We start from the raw sequence: 22,094 nt of genomic DNA, 5'->3' as shown, positions 1-22,094 counted from the left end.
ATTTGTTGATGGACCTCCACTGTGTGGCATCTGCAATATATGCTTTTATTAGCTCTTTCATGGCATTAGTGACCAAGGCTCTGGTTACAAAATATCAAGGCTAGTCCGACCTTTTCTGCTCAGGGTGTACTGTGGAAGAAGCACATTGAGGGTTATGTAAACTCCTCCACTGTCTTCTCTGAAATAAACACTTGTCTAAGAGTAGGATCATGTTGCCTCTGGTCAAAATCGAATGTTAGCCCCATTCATGTTCTAGGCTGGCACATGACCCTATAGACTCCATGGGGTCTCTTATATGTATTTATGTAGGTATATACTGGGTTTATTTAGTGCAGACCTAGCTGTGAAGAAGCAGCGCTGTACAACAGGGGGATATAGTTACAGGGTACAATACTATGGATACAATTAGGACAGAATATTGATTGCGCCATTTGTACGATTGGGTTAGGGGGATACAAAGTGCTACGGGGATACAAGCTGGGGAGGCAAAGGACCCAGTCTTAACTATGTTGTTGTTGTATCCACAACTTAGTACATTTTGAATTTCATCTGAGGTTTTACAAATTCTGTATTAGGTGGTCCAAAATGGGCGCACACATGGTACGCTTTCTTTTTTTAATCTACCGAATCAGGAAGACCCTGCGACATTTCTGACATTTAAAATAACAGTTCAGAAAGCAGGTGGATGCTTAGGGTGACTATACTGGAATCTTCCCATATATAGCAGGTCTCACCCTCCAAAGACACAGCTCTCCATAGAAACAGTTGAAGCAATAGTCCTGGTATTCAAGGGCTTCCTCCCTCTAGTACACCAAAGGATGGTGGTGGTGTTGACCCAGAATACCATGGCCCTGTTCTATGTAAGCAAGGATGGAGGTACTCAAGCCTGTGTCATGCAATAAGTGATCTTCAGCTGTGGGTGCAGGGCAAGGGCATTCAGGTGTCACTGGTCCACTCCTAAGGTATACAGAACATATAGCCAGTTCAGCAGGCTGAGCTGAGCTCCTCACCAGCAGGACCTCTAAAACGAGATTGGGAGCCGTTTGTTCCACTTGGGGTACCCAGAGATGGATCCATTTGCAACTAATGCCTGCTACAAATGCAACACCATTCACCTTTTGGAGTGAGAGATGATCTTGCTCTCTGGTGAATGCATTCCTCGTGTAGTGATTGTGCTGGTTCTTTTCTAGGTTGTCTTCCTAACCAACTCATGTCAATGTACTTCTGAAGCTTTGCAAGGTATCCAATGGTTCTAGGGAGACGCCCAAAAGACCCAACACAATTTCCCAGATCATTTGGAATTGACCATTGAATCTCTCCCTGCTTGCCACGTAAGGCAGGTATCTTCTGTCACAAAAGGAGAATTCAGTGGATTTCTCCACAGCATTCTTGTATTTTGCAGCACGTACCAGGCACATTAACCTATGGTCATATAGGATTTCCCCCCATTCAAGATACTTGAAAAACCTCAAACTGGTCTGGAGGCTGTCTATTCAGACAAAGCAAATGGCTTTGGTTTTGCACTAAATTTGCTAAAGGGATATCAATCTTATAAATGTTCAATGATCAATACATATTACTTGTCAACTTCTTTAACTGGCTATTTCATGCAAGTTGATTCGTGTACTCCTTAAAGAAGCACTGATTGGAGCGCCAGATTACTTTCTTCCAATTAAGTGTGATGTATTCCAACCTCGTCTTGAGAAGTATCTTTCATAGTAGATTAGTGTTGTTTTTGCCAAGCCTTTTGGGTCTCTTTGTATGTGTAGTGTATCAGTCATCTGCCTAATCTTGGGGACCGACAGTGGGTGGGTTGGTCACAGAGGCTAGTATTCTACCCCAAGCTATTGGATGGTGCACCCAGAGGAGGTGTATGGGGGATCACCACACTACCCCAGCTGGCTCCCTAAACTAATGCACAGGGCATTCACAGGAACTTCTAAAGCCACTTTGCACACCTGCAGACTCCCATGACTAACACAGGGACAGTCACATGAACACATTTAACCCTGCCACTCCTACAGACCCCATTGGCTATCAATGGGGCAGTCACAGGGCCACTCATATCACACCACCCCTGCAGACACCAGTGGCCACAAGTGATGAAAAGGGGAACATAGACCCTTACAGAGATCCCTTTCCATAAGTTGGAACCACTTAGGGAACTTTTGCAGCGCCCCTGGCCAGACCCCAACACCTAACCTAGGAAGTAACACCTTCCCTTTTAAGGAAAACAAATTGCTACATTACAAAGTCGCTTACGCTCAATAAATACATTTCTCCTTTAGGCATCGACTCTTCAGTAAATATACTCATTCACACACAGTCAGAGGAAACCCTACGGATACAAACTTGCATCCATCTAGAGAAGAGAGTTGGCTAGGGAGCGTATTGAAGACCATCTGATTTGCAGTTTGGAGGGAGAGTATTGAAGTGGTTGGAGAAGGAAAAACATCTGAAATAAGACACCTTGAGGGGGGTTAAAGTAGAAGAGACACCTGGAGGGGGATGCCTGGAGGTCGTGGCAATATAGACCAACACTCCATTGGCAGGGCGACGGAAGAAAGCTAGAGGGGGTGAGGCCCAGAGAAACAAAAAGGAGGTGAGGTATGTTCCGGCAGACCAGGTCGGTCAAGGCAGGTTTTGAAGGCGTGAGGAGGTGTTATGAGATGGTGCAAGATCACAGAGTGTCATGGAGCTTATGACAGGGACTATTTAGCAGAGGAGTGCCTTGGGGACAAGGATCTTCGACCAGGAATGTGGTCAGAAGAGGCTTGAGCCCTGAGCCTATTCACCTGACCATGGGAGAACGTCCCCATCCAGAGGAAGATCCAATGGTACCTCAAGCTACTGGAGGAAACCCACAGCCAGCTACCTGGCCAGAGTAAGAAGGTTTGAGAACCGTGAAAGCCTTGAATACAATAACCAGGGCAATCGAGCAGACTGTGGACTAGAGTCAAAGAGCCCAACTCAAGAACTGTGTAAAACCTACCTTGTTTTAGTGCATCATTGGATTTGGAAACAGTGCTCTTTTAACTTGTCCTGTCTCAGTTCCCTTTGGGCCCGTTCAGGTGGGAAGTGGGGAAGGTCAGGAACACTGAACGAAAGTGTTCGGTTATTTCCAAGATCACTGACAGACCCTACCACTATTCACTTTCACCTGCAGCATCATATCTGTTTTGCTTTCTCTCTTATAACATTTCTGTAAACGTGGATACCCTTGCCACACGACAGTATCATATATTCATTTGTATTTTCTCCCAGATCTTTTCTTCACTGCCCACTCTAGTGGATCAGGCTCTAAATACTGTTCATATCAAAAGGGCACTTGGATATTTTATTCCCCCGACTAATAATTACTAACTACTTTTCATTTTGTTGTCTATGGCTCTGGTTGAAAAGCGAATGCTCTTTCTAAGCAAGTGGGTTGCAGCCTGCATGGAATTCCAGTAAATAAAACTTCCTTGCTTACATACTGCACGGTCCAGTCCTCAGGTAGGCAAGATATCAGGGTTGCTTATAAATGGGATATGTATACACCTTTACATTTTTTCGACACTGCTGCCTTGATATTGAATACATGTACGGCTCACAGGTTGGCCAGGGTGCTGATCCTGAGAGCATTGATTCTGCAACATTGGTATCTTTCAGAGACATCTGTGACCGCCCATCCTGGGGTACTGTGCATTTTCGCTATCACTTCTTAAACAAGCATTGCCAATGCCAACATTTTTGGATTTTGAGTAGATATGGGAAAGGTATTTTCCAGGCATTGCCACAATGGTGCTAACTTGCCATTAATGGTAGCAGCTGGAAAATGGTGAACATACCCAGGCATATGATAGCAGTGCCTGGCGAATGCCTATCTAATGCCTAGGCAAAAGCCGAAACTGATGGCTTTGCTAATGCTTGTTTTTAACAGGACTTCAGTGAAGGACAAGCATACTGCTTATAAGTCAGACCGGTTTAAGACCTTTTCCTTACACCAGTTTCTTATTTACAGCCCCAATTAAACCATTGCCTCTCAGAAAACTGCACTATAAGTGCCTGCCAGGGCTTTTTCAAAAGTATGATTTTACGGCATCATAAAGTTAGCTCAAATAGATCGCAGGAGGGTATGTTTTGGCTGGGGACGGGCAGGTAGTGGATGGGAATGGCCATAGGGATTAGCATGCCCATAGGCAGTCAATGGGTGAGTAAATAACCAAACCACTCCTACAAGCATTGTCTCTCTCCTCATCTACCATCTCTCGCTAGCTCTACTCCAATGCATTAGTTTCAGCTTATAGTTGGGGCTAAAGCGCCATCTAGTAGTCAAAACTAAAAATGAATTCTAAGGTGGGCCATTGACAGAAATTCAGAAGAATTCATGCTTACCTTGCAGTGATCTTGAGCGGTATATATTATTTAACATCTACATTGTCCATGAGCCTTGCAGACTCTGGAGGAATTGTTCCAAACGTTGTTTGAAATTTGCTAGGATTTCGACCTTGGAGATCCAGCGCTAAATGAAGTAACATTCTGGAGGGCCTTCCCCTCTGGCATGCCAAACCATTTTCCGCATACTTTTACGTTCTGCCACATTTTCTTTGATTTGTTGGCGGAGCGGGTACACAGAGTGGACTTTCGCCACCTCCATTCGATCGCTCGTACAAATCCACATGCATTTTTTCCAGCACCTGATTTTCTTGCTGACGTTAGAATATTGGATTCCTATGGAAAGCACCTGCTTTTTTCGACTGCTAAAAGCAGGATGATTCATTAAGGATCTATTGTAAATACTACATGCCATGCATAAAAGGCAGGTGACATTTTTACATTTTGCAATACTAGGGGCAGAAAGGAGTAAACAGTATTTTTCCTGATTTTTGCTTCCTTTTGCATAGTGACAATGTCGAAATTACATGGAGCGTGCACTTGCGTGCAAACGTAAAAGGCCTCCTTTGCGCAATTTATAAGGTTTAGAATAGCAGAAATTCTGGGAGTCCGAGATTTATCTTTTTAATATTTTTACTGTGACACAGATTTGATCAGACTGTATGTTCTGTGGTTGGTCAACCCGTTTTTTAGGGCATGTGTAATACATTGTAGAGAAGCACGGTCACATAAGGGTATTCAGGTGTTCAAAGATACAAAGCATAACACATGTCATTTGCATGACACCAAATCAGTACAATCCCAATGTAGTATTTTATTTCCCTCTGTTGATGATAATCCTCTTTTTATGGACCAATTGGAACACAATCTGAGACGAGTTCCCTCCCCTATACGTTAACTCAAAGCAGAATTTCACTTCAGGCATGTGAGTCAGTATATGGCTGCATTACACATGGACCCCCAAGCATGTCCTAATAATTGCTTATAGAGCACAAAGTAATTTGTACGCAGGAAGCATGCCTTGTTGATGAGAGCTGCCTATTGAACTATTTTAAAGAGTTTCAAGTATTCTCAGTTGATGCAAGGCAATTAGGACCAGGTCGCCCAAGTGCTGGAATTGCTACTTTTATTCGTAAGTCTCCCTGCCAAAGTGGAGGGACATGATTCTGATAATAAAGTAGGTATTATAGGTTCTCTACATATTAAACCAAGTCTAGGTGAGAAACTCTGTATCATTAATATGTATATTCACCCCAAGGAGGTATATGGTCATTTGTTTAAGACTGGGGGTATTCTCAGTAATTTCCTGTCACACAATGACAATTTTAGCTGCTTGATATTGGGGGATTTTAATGCAAAATTAGGGGCAAAGGAAGAACTTGAGGAGGACCAGTCCGCCTTAGCTAAGGCTTGTGGCATTCCCGGATCATAGTCTGTTTCTTCCAAAACAGGATGCCAGGGGATGTCTGATTAATGACTTCATGAAGCATGTCTGGTTGGTAGAGTTAAATGGAAGATGCTTTGGATATAGTCCTCGGAAGACCACGTTTAGATCAGGGGTGCGGGCCTCTGTTATTGATGACAGGTTGGTAAATTATTTTGTGCATACAAATATTCTAGATTTTTCTGTTATTAATTGGTCATAGAGTGAACATAATCCCCTGGTGGTTAAGTGGGAAATACCAGGTGATGAACCTGGCTAGATAATTGAAGAGACTTTGGCAAGCCATATTCAAGAAGAATTAGCTTAAATAAGGGACTGATTGAAACAATGTTAAATCGTGTAGATATTGGTCTCCTAAAATGAGCTATACTTGATCGTCATGAGGGTGATTTCAAAATAGTTGTCTCTTTTGAGCTGCTATGACAGATATTAGTGGTGCTCTTAACTGGCAAAACTGAAATTATGTCAGGAAATTAAGATCACGGTGCTGAAGGCGGGGTACTTCATGCTTTAAAGCTGGGCTACAAAAGCCTATGTAAAAAGAAAAAAAAGCTGACCACACAGAAAAACTGTGGGACAGTTTGGATCAAATGGTTTGAGAAAATAATATTCTGGTGTTTTGCAGGATGGTAGCTAAAGGGCTAAAACCCAGTGAATTATGACATCAGTGTAATTGAGCCTAAGGTCTGGAGTTCCGATTTTTCAGCAATGTTATTTAATCCATCACGGGTTGGTAGCCCTATGACAGGGTATGGAGCTATTGCCACTGATAGTCCACTATTTATAGAAGAAGAAGTTATTGCCTCCTTCTTGGCATCTAGGGGTGGAAAAGCATCTGGACCAAATGGTATTAATATCGAGGTCATTAAGTAGTTTCCTATGTGATGGGTCCCCACCCTCGCCAGGGTTTTTAACGCTATAGGGAGATCTCAGATACTGCCGGCGTCATGGAAAAATAGTTTAATTGTTCTGATTAAAAAAAAAAAAAAATGTTCAGGCAGTGATACACATTGTATCTCTTTGCTTGACAGTACGAGTAAAATGTTTTCAAAATGTATTTTGACAAGGTTTATTAGAATGGGCAGATATTAACAGCATTCTCTCCCAAACACAGGCAGGATTTAGAAAAGGCTATCTCATGGTGGACCACTGCTATTTATTGAATATAATTATAGAAAAATATATGTTGCGATTAGGGAGGGATGTGTTTTTGTTGCATTACTGGATCTGTCGAAAGCATTCAAAATCTTGAGATGGGGCCATTTTGTGGAAAAAACTGAACAGGCTGGGTGTGCCTGCAGGATTACTTCAGCTAATCCAACTTTTAAATACAGAAATATCTGCTGTCATAAGATGCCCAGACTTGACTAGTTATTCCAAGGAATTTGCTACTAATAAAGGGGTTAGACAAGGGTGCCCCATTCCCCCATTATTGTCTGTCCTATTTTTATCAGATTTTGAACCATGCAATTCTTTGATGAAGACTAATTCACTGGTTATTAATGGAACAAAATACAGGGCACTAATGTATGCCAATGACAAGGCTCTGGCCTACATAACACACAAGGGTCTCTAACAGTCTTTAAATTATGCATTTTATTGGTTTTGTAACAATAATAATAGAACATACAAATCCATCATAACATAATCTACACAATAGCATAAGAGCGTAACATTTAGCACAGTGCATCACCCTCTGTACCCATTCCCATATATTAGTGCGATGTTCTAGGTATGTTTCAATTTGCATCTTCCCATTTCTGCCAGATCTTTTTCGCTTTCCCAGGGCACCCTTTGGCTGTATATATGCAGTACTCCATTGACATACAGATGTTTACATCCACTACCCATTGTGCGAGGAGCGGAGTGACACCGGATCCCCACAGCTTCGCTATATTTCGTTTGATTAATCATGTGGCCATGGATAGGAATATATTCTCACAGCGTGTCACCTCTCCCTCCTCCACAATACCAAACTGCATCAATTTTGGATCTCTAGCAACGGTATGTCACAGAACGTCATTGAGCCGAGTACAGCATTCCTGCCAGTATTACTGAATATGGGGGCATTCCCACAAGATATGAAAGAACATGCCTTCTTCCTGCAGACATCGTAAACAATTGGGGTTGGTGGCACGATTCCATTGATACAGTTTGACTCGTGGGTAGTATACTCTATGTAAAAAATGTTGCTGTATCAGTCGAATTCTGGCAGAGATCGCGGTCTCCTGCGGGTACATCAGTGCTCCCAGCCAGTCTTCCGATTGTATCGGTCCAACATCCCTCTCCCATTTGAGCTTTAGGTTACATGAGTCAGATGTGGCAAAGGAGGATATGACATTGTACATGATGGAGGTGATTCTGCTGGGTATACGCTCTATCACTATATTCCTCTCCAGTGGTGTACACTCTGGCATATCCGATAGTGTAGGGAGATGTGTTAGCAGTGCATGTGCTAGTTGGAGGTAGCGATAGTGTTCTGTGAGGGGGAGGCCAAAACTTAGACAGATCATCAAAGGAGGTCAGTTTGCCCTCGACTACTACATCTCCTATTTTACTTATCCCTACTGCTATCTAGCTCAGCCATAGCGGTAGTGTGCCCAGTTCAGGCAGGTTACTGTTTTTCCATAGTGTTTGCACTGGGGTAATCTTTTCATCCCAGTCAATATGATTGTGAGTGTCTTTCCAGATCAGGGTGATGTGGGCTGTCATTGTGGGGGGAGGAGGTTTCAGTAGAGTTGGTGAAGGCACATGAGCGGGGACATGGCCCGCTTCGTGGCGATCTCCGCTCGAATCTGGGGTAGTTTTTTGTCTGTGTAGGATGTCATTGACCACCGCCATTTGGCTAGCCTAGTAATACGATTGCGGTGGGGCAGCCTAATTCCACCACCCAACCAAACAGTTCATTGCAGCGTTCATAATACAATATGCGAGTGCCCTTCACTCCATAGCAGCTGGCTGAGACTACTATCAGTCTTATGGAATTCTAGGTCTGCTATCCGGAGTGGGGCATTATGGAGGATGTATAGAAAGCGTGGTAGGGCAAGCATTTTACAAAGCACAGCTCTACCTAGCAATGTCAGTGGGAGTAACACCCAGTGTTGGACATCCGCTGCAAACTTTTCCATGATCGGGTGTAGGTTCCTAGCTGTGTACTCCAAAATATTTGTCGTGATCTGTATCCCTAGGTAGCGAACATTTTCTAATTGAATGCGATACGGGCAATGTGGCGGGATTGCTTGCGCCTCCCCTTTGACTGGGACAAGAATGGACTTGCTCCAGTTCACTCTTAGACCACTAAAGGACCCATGCATTTCAAGTACCTTTGTAACTTCTGGGCAGGAGCGAACCGGGTCTCTTAAGTATGTTAGGTCATCTGCATATAGGGAGATTTTATCCTCTTCACCCTCAGGTCAGCAGAAGCCCATCCACAAATTTGTTTGACGTAGAAGTATGGCTAGGGGTTCGATAATTAGTGCAAAAAGTAATGCAGAGAGGGGGCACCCTTGTCTTGTTCTCTTCCCCAGCTGAAAGCCTTGAGGGCCACCCATTTACCCAGACCTCCGCCACTGGAGATCCGTACAGGAGCTGGGCCCATCACATAAAGGCTTCCCGAACCCCATTTGCGTCATGATTTCCCAGAGGGCTTCCTAGAAGACCGAGTCGAAGGCCTTCTCAAAATTAATTGCCAGCATTGCTAGAGGTTCTTGGAGGGTATAGGCCTTTTCCAATATAAGATAAAGCCTACGAATGTTCATGCGCGTGGATCTTTGTGGCATAAATCCACACTGGTCAGGATGGACCAGCGACGATATTACTCTCTGTAATCTGTTTGTGAGGATTTTCACCAAGATTTTCGTCTCGCTGTTGATGGGGAGAACGGTCTGTATGAGCTACAGAGATCCGGGGGCTTATCTGGTTTGGGGAGGACACTTATATTAGCTTTGCGTAGATCAGGGGGTAGGATTTCCTGCTCCTTACAATGCCGGAACATGTTGAACAGGTGCAGGACCATCTCATTCCCTTCAAGTTTCTTCCATATGTCTATTGGGAACCTGTTGGGTCCTGGTCTTTTCCCTGATTGCAGTTGTGACATTGCCCATACTACCTCATCTTCCGTAATGTCATTATGCAGGAGTGTTTTTTGTGCAGGGTCTAGGCAGGGGAATGTAATGTCTTCGTGTAGAGTGGTGTTGATAGGTTCACTGGGGGCTTTGTATAGGTCTGCATAATAGACAGTGAAACCCTAGGCTATATCGCGATCAGATTGTAATAGTCTCAACTGCGTTGTTTAAATTTGCCTGACATGCTGGTGGCCAGCACCTTTTCGCTCCAGCACGGCCAGGATCTTGCCAACTTTGTCCCCAGTTTTATAAATTCTCATGCGCATCTCCAAGTACGTCTGTTTAGCATTATTTAGAGCTACATTACAAAGGCGTTCCTTAGCCACTAGGAGGGATCGGTGTGTGTCAGGGGACCCAATGGTTATGTGCTCCTTTCCTTTTGCATTACTTCTCCCTCTGCTTCTGTCACCACTTGTCGGTGGTTTTTTCTGTGGGCTGAGGTCCAGGAGAGAATCTCACCCCCGAGTACTGGCTTATATGCTTCCCACAGTGTTGCTGGGTTGTCTACTGTTCCGGTATTCAGTTCAAAGTAAGCGGTTGTTGTCTGTTGAATATGTTCAATAAGTTCCAGGAAGCCGAGGTAGTAGTTATTTAGACGCCGTGAGGGGTGGGGGGAGTGGCCTATTCGTGAATGGTTGGATATACCACATGGAAGCAAAGTGGCACTATGCGTCTATTTCTGGAAGGAAGAAATAGTCTAGTCTCGAGGGGGAGGCATGGACTCCAGAATGCTAGGAATATCCACATTCCATCAGGTGTAGGTTTCGCCATACATCTATTAGTCCGAGCACAGAGGTAAAGGTGGCAAGCTTGGTGCCTGCCATAGGATTTCTGCCCTGCAGTTGTGTGCGGTCTACTGTTACATCCATCACATCATTGAAGTCGCCCCCCATTATCCAAATGTCAGCTGCGTGGGCTGTGATTACGGGGGTGATGTCCGGGATCAGCTCGGAGAATACACTGTTAGAATGCTAAGGGTTTCATTCCATAGTGTGCCGTGTAGCAGGACATATCTACCACTAGTGTCCTGTATCACTTTAGACATTTTGAGGGGGAACCTCTTGTGCAACAATGTCAGAACTCCCCTGGAGCCCATGGAGAAGCCAGCATGTAGTGCTGTGCGGTAGTTCGTGCGTCGGAATAAATTGCATGTAGTACCTGCTAGATATGTTTCTGTGAGGAGAACAATATCAGGGGAGTGTCTATTCAGAAACTGGATAACTAGGCGTCGTTTTATTCCAGTGCCCAAGTCATTAATCTTCCATGTCAGAAATGTCAACGCCTTAACACTGTTTCCAACCATTTCTGCTTGGTTGTCCTGTATGCGTCCTTGCATGAGGGAAAACTAGAGGGCGATGCATGTATGCGAATCAGCGAGGTAGGCTTGAGGGTGCCATGTGTGTCTATGTTCCAACTAGTGAATTGGAGAACAATAATAAACTTTACAAACTTCCCGTTGCCCCTATACTCCGTCCCAACCTGAAGCATCTATCGCCCGAACTTGCTGGTAGAAGAAAACAGTCGGCTACCAGAAAGTCAAACAACAAACATACAAATAAGTTGCGTCACTGGCTTCAGAAGCACAATGGGTTTGGCAGTGCCAGTGTGACGTATCTGGTGGGGTGGGGTGCCGGGCCGCATAGCCTAAGTTCCATGCATGGCTGAGGTGGGCTTCACTCTATACATAGTGTTGTGCCCCTTGGGTTTATCCGGTCGTTGAGTACAATATTCCAGCCTGGAGGTCTACACCTCAATCGTCTCTCATGGGTGGAGGTGGGACTGGTTCCTGCTCCTGTGGTGGACGCTCTGGTGGGTTGCGCTTGGGTCAGGTCTCAGGCTTTTTATTTCTGCCTGTTTTTTCTGATCTCCAGCAGCTAGGTTTTTTTAAGAAGATGGTCTTGAACTGAATTTCGAGAAAACAAAGAAAGTGCAATTTGGAAATTGTAAAAAGATCTTTGTGTGGGCTATAAATTATGTCAATATCTTAGTGGAGAATACACATAACTATTCAGGCATTTTGTTCCATTGGAATGGCACCATCATATTAAAAGGATAGTAAAACTAATTCAAACATGATTTAGAGGTCTACGGTGCTTCTATTATAAATATGGATGTAAGAGAATGGATACATGTTTAAGGGTAATGGAAGCTAAAGTACATTTGTCTGCATTATACGGCTCTGAAATATGGGGCTTCTCTAACTGCCCAAGATTGGATGTGGTACAGAACAAATTCCTAAGGAATATAGAAGCCATTGGCCCCAGTGCTGCAGGGGATGCTTTACGAGCAGAACTTGGGGTTCATAGCATTGATGTTCTTGTTGAGCGTAGGTTTTTGGAATGTTATGTTAAAAACAATAGGTTTGTTATTCAAAACCCCATTAGGCTAAGTGCAGAGAGGGAAATGAGGCTGTCTCCAGCCCAAGAGAAATATACATGGTACAAATACAGAAATATTCAGATAAATAATTGTACTTAATCAAATTAATTGACCAGCATAACTGAAGACTGTTCTTAGGGATAAGGCTGTTAGGCTGGAACAAGTATGCATGATGAATCGCTTATGCTCATTACCGTCAATGGCATTTTCCGTCGCCTTCCACTTGAATATTGTTGAGCAAGGCTTTGTAAGCTCCTTGAGATTTCCAGAGCATAGCAAAATAATATTAATGGTTCGCTTAAATATCTTACCATTTTTAGCAAGAATTACCTAGTTGAGTGGCCATAAAGAATGTTCTTGTGGGTTAGGGTTTGAAGATATTTTACATTTCCTGTTGACATGTCCTGTTTTGAATGCTTTTAGAAGAACGTCTTTTAGAAATCGTTTTGTTAAGTTTGGCATCAGAGACATCTCGAATGCTATGTGTTTATTTATGAATTTTAATTATTTGGATTTTATATTAGACGTTTGTAAAAGAGGCTCTCAGAAGGTACGGTAGACCGTTTTTATAACAATATTAGAGTTTTGGTTTTATATTTTATCATTTATGTCGTGATGTGCATTTTTTGGTAATGACTGATGCCGAATAAATGTTATTCTCTCTTAGAAAATGGTTGCTCGTGTATCTGTGCAGCATTGTTGGCACATGGTGCAAGACTTTCTGGCTACCATATATTGTTACTGTGATCTTAAGGCAAATTAAAAATGTTTATTTTGTTCAAATCTGAAATATCTAACTCAATCTTGTGATTATCTCCTATTTAGATTGCAGAGAAAATATTACATCGGACGATGTGGATCACCCACACCACTTCAAGAAAATGTGTCTTGAGAAATCAAAAATGGACAAAGAAACATGATTTTACATTTGTTGCTAATGCACTTTGCTTGTTGATGAAAATGAGCATTGATTTTTAAATAAGTAATTTATTTGATCATTTTAAATGTTAAGTCCTATTTACTTGTAAATATATATTTATTTTATATGTCAAGTGTGGTCGTCCTATTTTTTCTGTTCTTTTTTTTATTGTCTTGTTCATGATTAGAAGAGGTAAACACACATTTTTAAAATACATTTCATCAAGTCTTGCCTCTGTGTACAAATATTAAAAGACGCACATTTAAAACGTTTTAAAAGATTGAAAGTAATAAAGCAGTTCTGCATGAGCTTGCAAGGTAGTTTAGGATGTCGGGTCTCCTTTTTCTCATCACACAAATATGTTCCCATATCATAATTAAACAATGATCTGGCTAGCCAAATGCCGAATGCTTAGAGAATGCCACTGTCCGCCCTGCTTTGCTAATAACCCTCCTGTAAGCTGCAGACTCAGGAAGCTGGGATGGCAGAGTTAAAGATGCACCTGAGGCAAAGATAGTGTAAAACCCAGTAGAAATCAGAGTTGACTGCGGAAAGCAGGTACTTGGAGGGCAAGGTTGTCCCGCTTGATGGACCAACTTCGGGACTTCAGGTGCTGGCAGAATTGGGCAACAGACTCACGGGAAGCTGCAGCGGGGACTCTGCTTGCTAGTATCAAAAGTGTGTTACGACCTACTGGAGACATCTACAAGTGGTGGACGCACCGTGAAGTGCTTTCACTTGCGGTGTGCCACCAGTTCCAGCTGTATACTCTCGATATTGCACCTGATATTTGAGAACACACTCATGTTTGTGGCTGTGCTGCAACATGACCTCTGTCTCTGGGGCTAGTAGTGTTGGTGGATCAGCCTCAAATACATTCGAAAAGGTGTATAATACATCCAAGAAGACCCTTCGTGGAAGCATTCCTCAGAGCCATGAGTAATCAAATCAAAACAGTGAGAATACTATGAAATCAATTAAAGAATTGGGTGTCTGAATGCCATCCCAAGCGGAACGCATACAAGGTCTGCACATCTGGAAATAATTGAAACCTTTGTGACAGAGCGTGACACACCTGTTTGTGAAATCCAGAGTCTCACAACTACAAATGATCATCAAGACAATAGATTGTATTGTAATATAATTATGCTGTGAGTGTGTCGATGGTGGGCCCAGGAGGTGGGACTAGCTTATCACCTTCATCACCAGAATGTTGAGAGCAGCTTCACACTTCACACCTCAGACACTCAAGATCTCCTCATCGAAATAGCCCACAGAACTCCCATCCCAAAACCAACAAGGTCGGAGAGGCCAACACCTATGAATTCTGTAATGCTCAGCTTTCAGCACAACAAATTAATTGCAGAGGGTGTACAAAGCAGTGTGAGAGGTGCAGACTGATGGAACCGCGAACATATGTTTAATGATTTTTATGCAGAGGCGAGCAAGCAACGGAAAGAGTTAGTAATTTATTAACCTTTTGGGGGACACAGGAATGCGGTTTTACCTCAAATTCCTATCTCTGTGATAACAGTGGCACATATTCAAAACTCCGATTGAATCAGCTACCTTGCCAATTTCTTTATTCGGCAATGCAACCTTGCCCCAACAGACGCTATGGAAAATAGAACCGCAAGCTCCAAAGCAGTCCTATCTAGGAATCGCCCTAATAGACCAAATGGCAATTTTTCTCATCTGCAAGCACACAAGACAACATTAATGTTATGAAAAGGGTCATCCTATAATTGGAATATTTAAAAATCAACAAAATAACTTTAACTTTGAGCTACTGTTTAAAATACCTCAAAGCATCATCTGCTTCACCACGTTAGAGCCCCCAGTGATAGAATAGAAGACAAACTATTGCCATCTTCCTCGACGGGGCTCGATTCCTTGCCTGCTTCCCATGTCTCATTTGTATTTCCCATGTAACGTATGCCTGACAATGCAAAATTGAGAGGTCAGATGGGAACAGAGACAAATTGAGATCTTCTCCAGCATGGGGGCTGGCATGGATTCACATGCTCATGAATATTCCCCGTCGTCAGGCCGGGAATCCTCGGTAAAGAAAAAATCAATATCAGTTCCGTTTCTGATCTGTCATTCTCAGTAGTAACCAATCACTGGTCTCTGGGTCATACTGCCCCCAGCCAATGACTCCCCTCTCCCTAAGTCCCGCCTCTGGCAGCCATCCTCAGATTTTTACCTCCCGCTCAAGTGTTGGGAGTCCTCGTGTTTAGCTCTCAAGCTTTTGCTGCATTTTTGCGCTTTTTCACAGAGAATTTCTCATTTTTCGGTCAAATAGAGCCTCAAGCTCCACCGTCTCTACATCCGATTAACAGGGATCCGTGTCAGATTTTTTTACGCCCCTCAAGGGTGAAGATTTCGTCGAGTTATGCTTCTTGGAGGGGTCCAGGAGTTTCTGCGGCCTACCCGAACATGGCCCAGGAGAACGGAAGCTCGACGCCCGGATAGCCGTTTAGGGTTTGCCCTGGATGCCAGCTGCAGAATGTGTTCAAGGAGGACGAGCACTCGAAATGTCTCTACTGCCTTCATGAGGACAAAACACACGTGGAGAAGGACTGTGCGTTTTGCGGGAACATGTCGGTACAGACCATCAGGGACCGACACCTTTGTCTCTCCAACTGGCTGGAAGGAAAGAGCCCGTCAGGTGAGAAGAAGAATAAGAAGTCTGAGCAGTCTTCTAAGTCCTGTGAGGGTGCCCTGGTGACGGGGGCCCAACAGAAGGCAAAGCACAGCGAGTCCGCGGGCACCGGGAGCGCCGAACGGTCGGGCTCCTCGGCTGCCAGGCAGGGCGCATCCTCCCCAGCGCCATCAACCACGAGCCAACGCTCTGGCTCAGGGAAGAGGAAGGCCAAGAACCCGGCGAAGCTTCTGCAGAGGCCCCCGCCTAGGGGGAGCGAGGCAGTGACCCTCCCCCCAAGGTGAAGGCCACAGGCCCGCATAAGGTGGCAAAGGCCTTGATTCACCCGGCCAAGGCCTCTATCGAGGAAGTCGCAGCGGCCCTGGTGCAGCCTGTGGAGGCTACACCAGTGGAAGCGACCTTGGGGCCCAGAGTCTCCCTGCCTCCGCAGAGGGAAGCCTCTTTCAGACCCATCGAAAAGACACCCGTGTAGACCCTGGCGGAAAAAAAGGGAGGGGGCCCGTGGCCATTGTGGACACGGACACAGCATCCAAGGAGGAGCTGGTAGAAGTCTTAGAGGGCGTCGAAGAGGCCCGTTCCCACGGGAGGGATCCCGACGAAGGTGACAACGAGAGTGACGGCGGCGCCGGCAAGGGTCCTAGTCACCCGTCGCTTCCGGAGCTGGCAATACAATCGTTAGGTTCGGAGATGAGGACGAGATTTCCCTTACCACCGAAGGAGGAACCGGAACCAAGCTCTACGGAGGAGCCAGAGCCAGGCCCGGCGGGAAGCCCCCTGAACAAGAGAAGACAGATCCATCCAGCCCTGTCTTTTCAGCCCTCGCAGCCTACTCAACTTTTGCCCACGTCCCCCGTCCCTGGGGATGACACAGGAACGGACACGGCCACGACGGGTACCGACGACAACGGCGATGACGACGGGACGGAGCTCCCATCGCCCCCAGCCCGGGCCTCCCCGCCCGACGAGATCGGATCTTTCCATGCAATGATCGCCAGGGCATCCAAGCTTTTTCAGCTCTGCCCCGAAGACAAAAAGGAAGGCTTCCTTTACCAATGGCGCGAGGCCAAGAGGAAAACAGTCCTCGCTGGGCCTCTGCTGGATGACATCTGGGACGAGGGCCTCACCCTTCTCAAGAACCCGTCCACGACGCCTGCCAAGAGGGATCGGTATGAGAAGAAGTACTGGGTCCCCGACGTGGCCCCTTTGTGCCTTAGGGCACAACCGACCCCTGACTCGGTCATCCCAGCGTCGGCCAAGAAGAAAGCGGGGGGGCTTCGGCCTCAACATCAACTTCCCCGCCGGACGGCGAAGGAAAGAAGCTGGACTCAATGGGACGAGTTATCTCGTCGGCGGCAACAACGATTAAGGTGGCCAACGCCCTTGTGATCGTGGCCCGCTACGACAGGGAGTTATGGTACAAGATCGCCCCCCTGTTGGACTTCCTACCGGACGACAAGAGGGCCGAGGCCCTGGAGATCTTGCAAGAAGGCGAAGTGGCGTCGTACCACGCCATTACGGTGGCAACGGACATTGCCGACACTGGTTTCCGCCAGCTAGGCAACAGCGTTTGCCTTAGACGAAGAGGGTGGCTCAAGGCGATGGATTTCCGCCAGGGCGTACAAGCCAAGGTTTTGGACATGCCGTTCGAAGGGAACAATCTGTTTGGGAAAACAGTGGATGAGTCCCTCCAAGCCATCAAGGCGGACACGAAGACAGCTAAGGCCCAAGGCGTTCTCCGGCAACGAAGGCTGTCCTTTCGGAGCACCGGAGGCAAGCAGGGTGCCTCCAAGGGATTCGGCGGTGGCTCCTCTATTTACCGCCAAGCGGCCTGCTCCTTGTCGCAGGAAGCCTATAGAGGACGAGGCAAGTCGGGTGGACCCCGCCGTCATCGCCAGGGAGGCCAAGGTGGCAAGGCGTCCTCCAAGCAAGATTGAACCGACCGTGGTGTCGGGCCCCCACCGAAGCACCCCGGCGGGAGGCCGGCTGGTGAAGTTCATCAGCGTGTGGGAGTCCATCGCCACCGACCGTTGGGTGCTGGACGCCCTGGCCCAGGGGCACGCCCTCGAATTTCTAAAAAAATGCCCCCGCATTCCATCTGTGGCCAGGAAGGAAAGTCACGATCCTCAACTGCTATTGGAGGTAAGGGCGATGCTCAAAAAAGGTGCCATTGAGCTCGTCCCGAAGAGGCTGCGGGGCTCCGGAGTATACTCAAGGAACTTCCTCGTGAAAAAGAAAACGGGGGGATGGCGCCCCATCCTGGACCTGCGACGACTGAACAAGTACATCAAGGCACAGAAGTTCTGGATGGTCACCCTCCAGCACGTGCTGGGACAGCTGGAGGAGGGTGATTTCCTCTCGTCGTTGGATTTGGAGGATGCGTACTTCCACATCCCCATTCTAAAAGGACACCGAAAGTTCCTCAGGTTCGTGGTCCAAGGACGGCACTACCAGTTCAAGGCCCTCCCGTTCGGATTGAAGTCGGCACCCAGAGTGTTCACCAAGTGCCTCGCACCGGTGGCGGCGCGGCTGCGCAGGTAGGGGATCCATGTCTACACGACTGACTCATCCGAGCAAGGACAAGGGAGCTCGCCATAGGACACACAGCGAAGACCGTCCATCTGCTCACGGACCTGGGATTCTCCATCAACTTTCCCAAATCCCACCTGGTCCTGTTGCAAGTCGCACTGTTTCTGGGAGCCAAGCTCGACACAGTGGCGCGCCTGGCCTCGCCGTCGGAGGAAAGGACGAAGGCCATCCTGGGCAAGGTGCAGCGTCTGCTGGCCACAGACGTGGCCAGGGTGAGGTCCATCAAGTCCCTCCTCGGGATGATGTCCTTCTGCATATATCTCGTGCGCCTGTGCAGGCTTCCGATGCGCCCTCTGCAAGAGTTCCTCAACGCCCGCTGGATCCAAGCGACAGGCAGCTTCGAGGACAGGATCCCGCTCAACGAGACCTCCCGACGAGCGATTCAGTGTTGGGGCACCCGCGCTCATCTGACGGCGGGCACAGACTTTCAGACCCCATCTCACCAGATAACGGTGACGACGGAGGCCTCCCTGGAAGGGTGGGGAGCGCACACCGGAGAACTTCACGCGAAAGGCCTTTGGCTACCGGGGGAGAAACCGCTCCACATCAACATCCTGGAGCTCCGTGCAGTGTTCTGGGCTCTCAGGTCCTTTCTCCCGTCCCTCAAGGGCAAGGTGGTGAGAATCTTCACCAACAACACCACCACAATGTTCTACATCCGGAAGCAGGGAGGAACCAGATCCCCAGCTCTCTCCAAGGAAGCCCAGGATCTGTGGCATTGGGCCGTCGCCCAAGGGATGTTTCTGGTGCCCTTTCATCTGGCAGGGATAAAAAACACCATCGCCGACTCACTCAGGAGGGAGCTGCGCTCGTGCCACGAGTGGGAACTACGTCGGGATCAAGTGGTTCGACTCTTCCGACGATGGGGAAAACCGCAGATCAACCTGTTTGCGACAGCGACGAACTCCAAGTGCCAGAGGTTCGCCAGCAGGTTTCCCCAGCCAAGGAGCATGGGCGATGGTTTCTCGTTCCCCTGGGACAGCCTGTTCCTATATGCGTTCCCTCCGTTTCCGTTGCTGCTCCGACTCGTCAACCAGCTCAAGAGTTCCCGGTGCAGGATGATCCTCGTTGCACCGGCGTGGCCGAGACAGATCTGGTTCCCGGACCTTCTGGACTTGTCAGCGTCCCCACCAGTCAAGCTGCCGACGGACGCGGATCTTCTCTCCAGAGAAGGAGGTGCCATACTTCACCACGACCTGTAGTCGCTGAACTTGCAGGCCTGGCTCCTGCAGCACTAGAGTTTGGAGGGGACGATATTCCGGCTGACTGCAGAGAGGTTTTTGCAAAGGCCAGGGCGTCCTCAACTCTCAAGTGCTATGGACATAAGTGGAAGAGGTTCTCTGTCTGGTGCCGTGCACAGAAGATTAACCCTCTACAGATTACGGCTCCTCAAGTGCTGCCGTACCTACTGTCGCTGGCCAAGGCTGGACTGGCTCACGCCTCCATCAAGATACATCTGCCTGCGATCTCCCGATACACCAGAACCACAGGACAGGCATCCTTGTGGTCCCATCGCCTGGTGAAGGAATTTATGAAGGGACTGTTCCGATCGTTCCTGCCGGTGAAGGCCCCTGCCCCGGCGTGGGAGCTCAACGTGGTGCTGACCAGGCTCATGGGGGTGCCATTCGAGCCCCTGCATTCAGCACTGTTGAAGTTCCTGTCGTGGAAAACAGCATTTCTTATGGCCATCACCTCCGCACGACGAGTGGGAGAGATCCAGGCCCTATCCGGCAAGCCTCCATACTTGACTTTTCACGACATGAGGGTGGTGCTGAGGACGTACCCCTCCTTTTATGCCCAAGGTGCCGTCGGACTTCCACCTCAATGAGCCCTTGGTGTTACCTGTTTTCTTCCCGTCGCCTTCGTCGCCGGCCGAGACGACTTTGCACTCGTTGGATGTGGCTAGAGCGCTGAAGTTCTACGTGGACCGCACAAAGAGTTTTCGGAAGACATCACAGCTATTTGTGAACTTTGGACCTGTGAACCAAGGGAAGGCTCTCTTGAAGGCTTCCATTTCCAGATGGCTCTCTGGCTGCATCATGCACCGTCATCGGTTGGCAAACCGACCATTGCCTGGCCGTCCGAGAGCCCATTCGACCAGAACAATCGCTGCTACCACAGCGTTCTTGTCTGGTGTGCCCCTGCTGGACATCTGCAGGGCTGCTGCGTGGAGGTCGATGCACACCTTCACGAGATTCTACTGCATCGACCGGGATTCCAGGGAGGAGTCCAGGGTCGGCCAAGCAGTGCTGCGCAACCTGTTCGCCTAAGGTGAGCCTGGTGAGGAGGTAAGAATTGCTTAATGTTGAGTTTTGATGTAATGCTTAATGTTGAGCCTTTGCCACCTCCCGTTGGTTGTGCATGTGTGTACTGCTATGTATTCTTATATTCATGAGCATGTGAATCCATGCCAGACCCCATGCTGGAGAAGGAACAAGTTACTTACCTGTAACTGTTGTTCTCCAGCATGGGTCTGGCATGGATTCACATGCAAACCCTCCCTCCTACTCCTCTGCGGCTCTTCACATGGTCATACTGCCACTTTGCGTGCTACCAAATCTGAGGATGGCTGCCAGAGGCGGGGCTTAGGGAGAGGGAAGTCATTGGCTGGGGGTAGTATGACCCAGAGACCAGTGATTGGTTACTACTGAGAAAGACAGATCAGAAACAAAACTGATGTTGATGTTTTCTTTACTGAGTATTCCCGGCCTGACGACGGGGAATATTCATGAGCATGTGAATCCATGCCAGACCCATGCTGGAGAACAACAGTTACAGGTAAGTAACTTGTTCCTTTTTTTCTGATAATGTATCCATGAGGGAAGTGGAGCAGGATAGGATTTTCAAACATGCACCACATCCTGTGTAAGGGGCAGCTGCTAGGGGGGTGTGTGCAATCTTATACCTACTCATACTGTGCCTTTGGGGCACTTTCTCCCTAAGGGGGTCATGTCTGATTGAACGGATGAATCACTTAAACAGTCTAGTTCTCTTTGGGAGAGTGTTTTGCCCATGTTTTGGCCATGAAAGTCCCTGTGTTTGAGGGCACACTTGTTTCTTTTATTTATTCATTCAAGTTTTGTACCATGCCACTTCAAAGCAGGAAGGTAATGTGAGGGAAGGAGGGGAGAGGTTCAAGGAAAGGACGGAGAATGGGAATGTGTCAATTACTCCTAATCTGGGCAATACCTTCCTGATCACCAGAAACATTTTGCCACTGCACGTTAATTTGCAGTTTTCCATGTGGCCATTACGTTTTCGGGATGGTAAAGATGGGGTCCTCTTGTGAGACTCCTTCATGATTATAGTCTACCTTTTGGCAAATTACTGTCATCGGTGCCCCTACATATCCCTGCCGACAGGTACTTTCAAGAAGGAGGGCTTCCCTGAGGCTGGGCACCAAGGTTTCTAGGAAGGTAAATTTCAGTGTGCTTTCTCTTAAGCTTTGTATTGAATTATGTTGACTGCCTTGTTCACTTTGCATAGACTGGTATTCAACACATTCACAATGGTTGAAATGTCAAGTTCATCATTACCCACTAGAGATTGTTCACATCGGCACTAACTCAACAATTGCGGAACTAGTCTGTTTACTCACTG

General features: G+C 47.1%; 1 protein-coding gene across 6 annotated transcripts in view; it reads left to right on the top strand.

Moving 5' to 3' along the window:
• Positions 1–13,370, top strand: part of CDADC1 (cytidine and dCMP deaminase domain containing 1) — a 671,523-nt gene extending 658,153 nt beyond the window's left edge. For all 6 annotated transcript variants that reach the window (XM_069639921.1, XM_069639925.1, XM_069639924.1 and 3 more), the window contains one exon: positions 13,150–13,370. In XM_069639921.1, the coding sequence (XP_069496022.1) occupies positions 13,150–13,302 (153 nt within the window). In that variant the 3' untranslated portion in view covers positions 13,303–13,370. The remainder of the gene's footprint in view (positions 1–13,149) is intronic.
• Positions 13,371–22,094: the final 8,724 nt, after the last annotated feature.

This window comes from Ambystoma mexicanum, chromosome 7q (assembly GCF_040938575.1).
Source record: "Ambystoma mexicanum isolate Mex_15411 chromosome 7q, UKY_AmexF1_1, whole genome shotgun sequence".
NCBI lineage: Eukaryota > Metazoa > Chordata > Amphibia > Caudata > Ambystomatidae > Ambystoma > Ambystoma mexicanum.
Note: the sequence above shows the minus strand (reverse complement) of the source record. Positions and strands in the feature narration are given on the sequence as shown.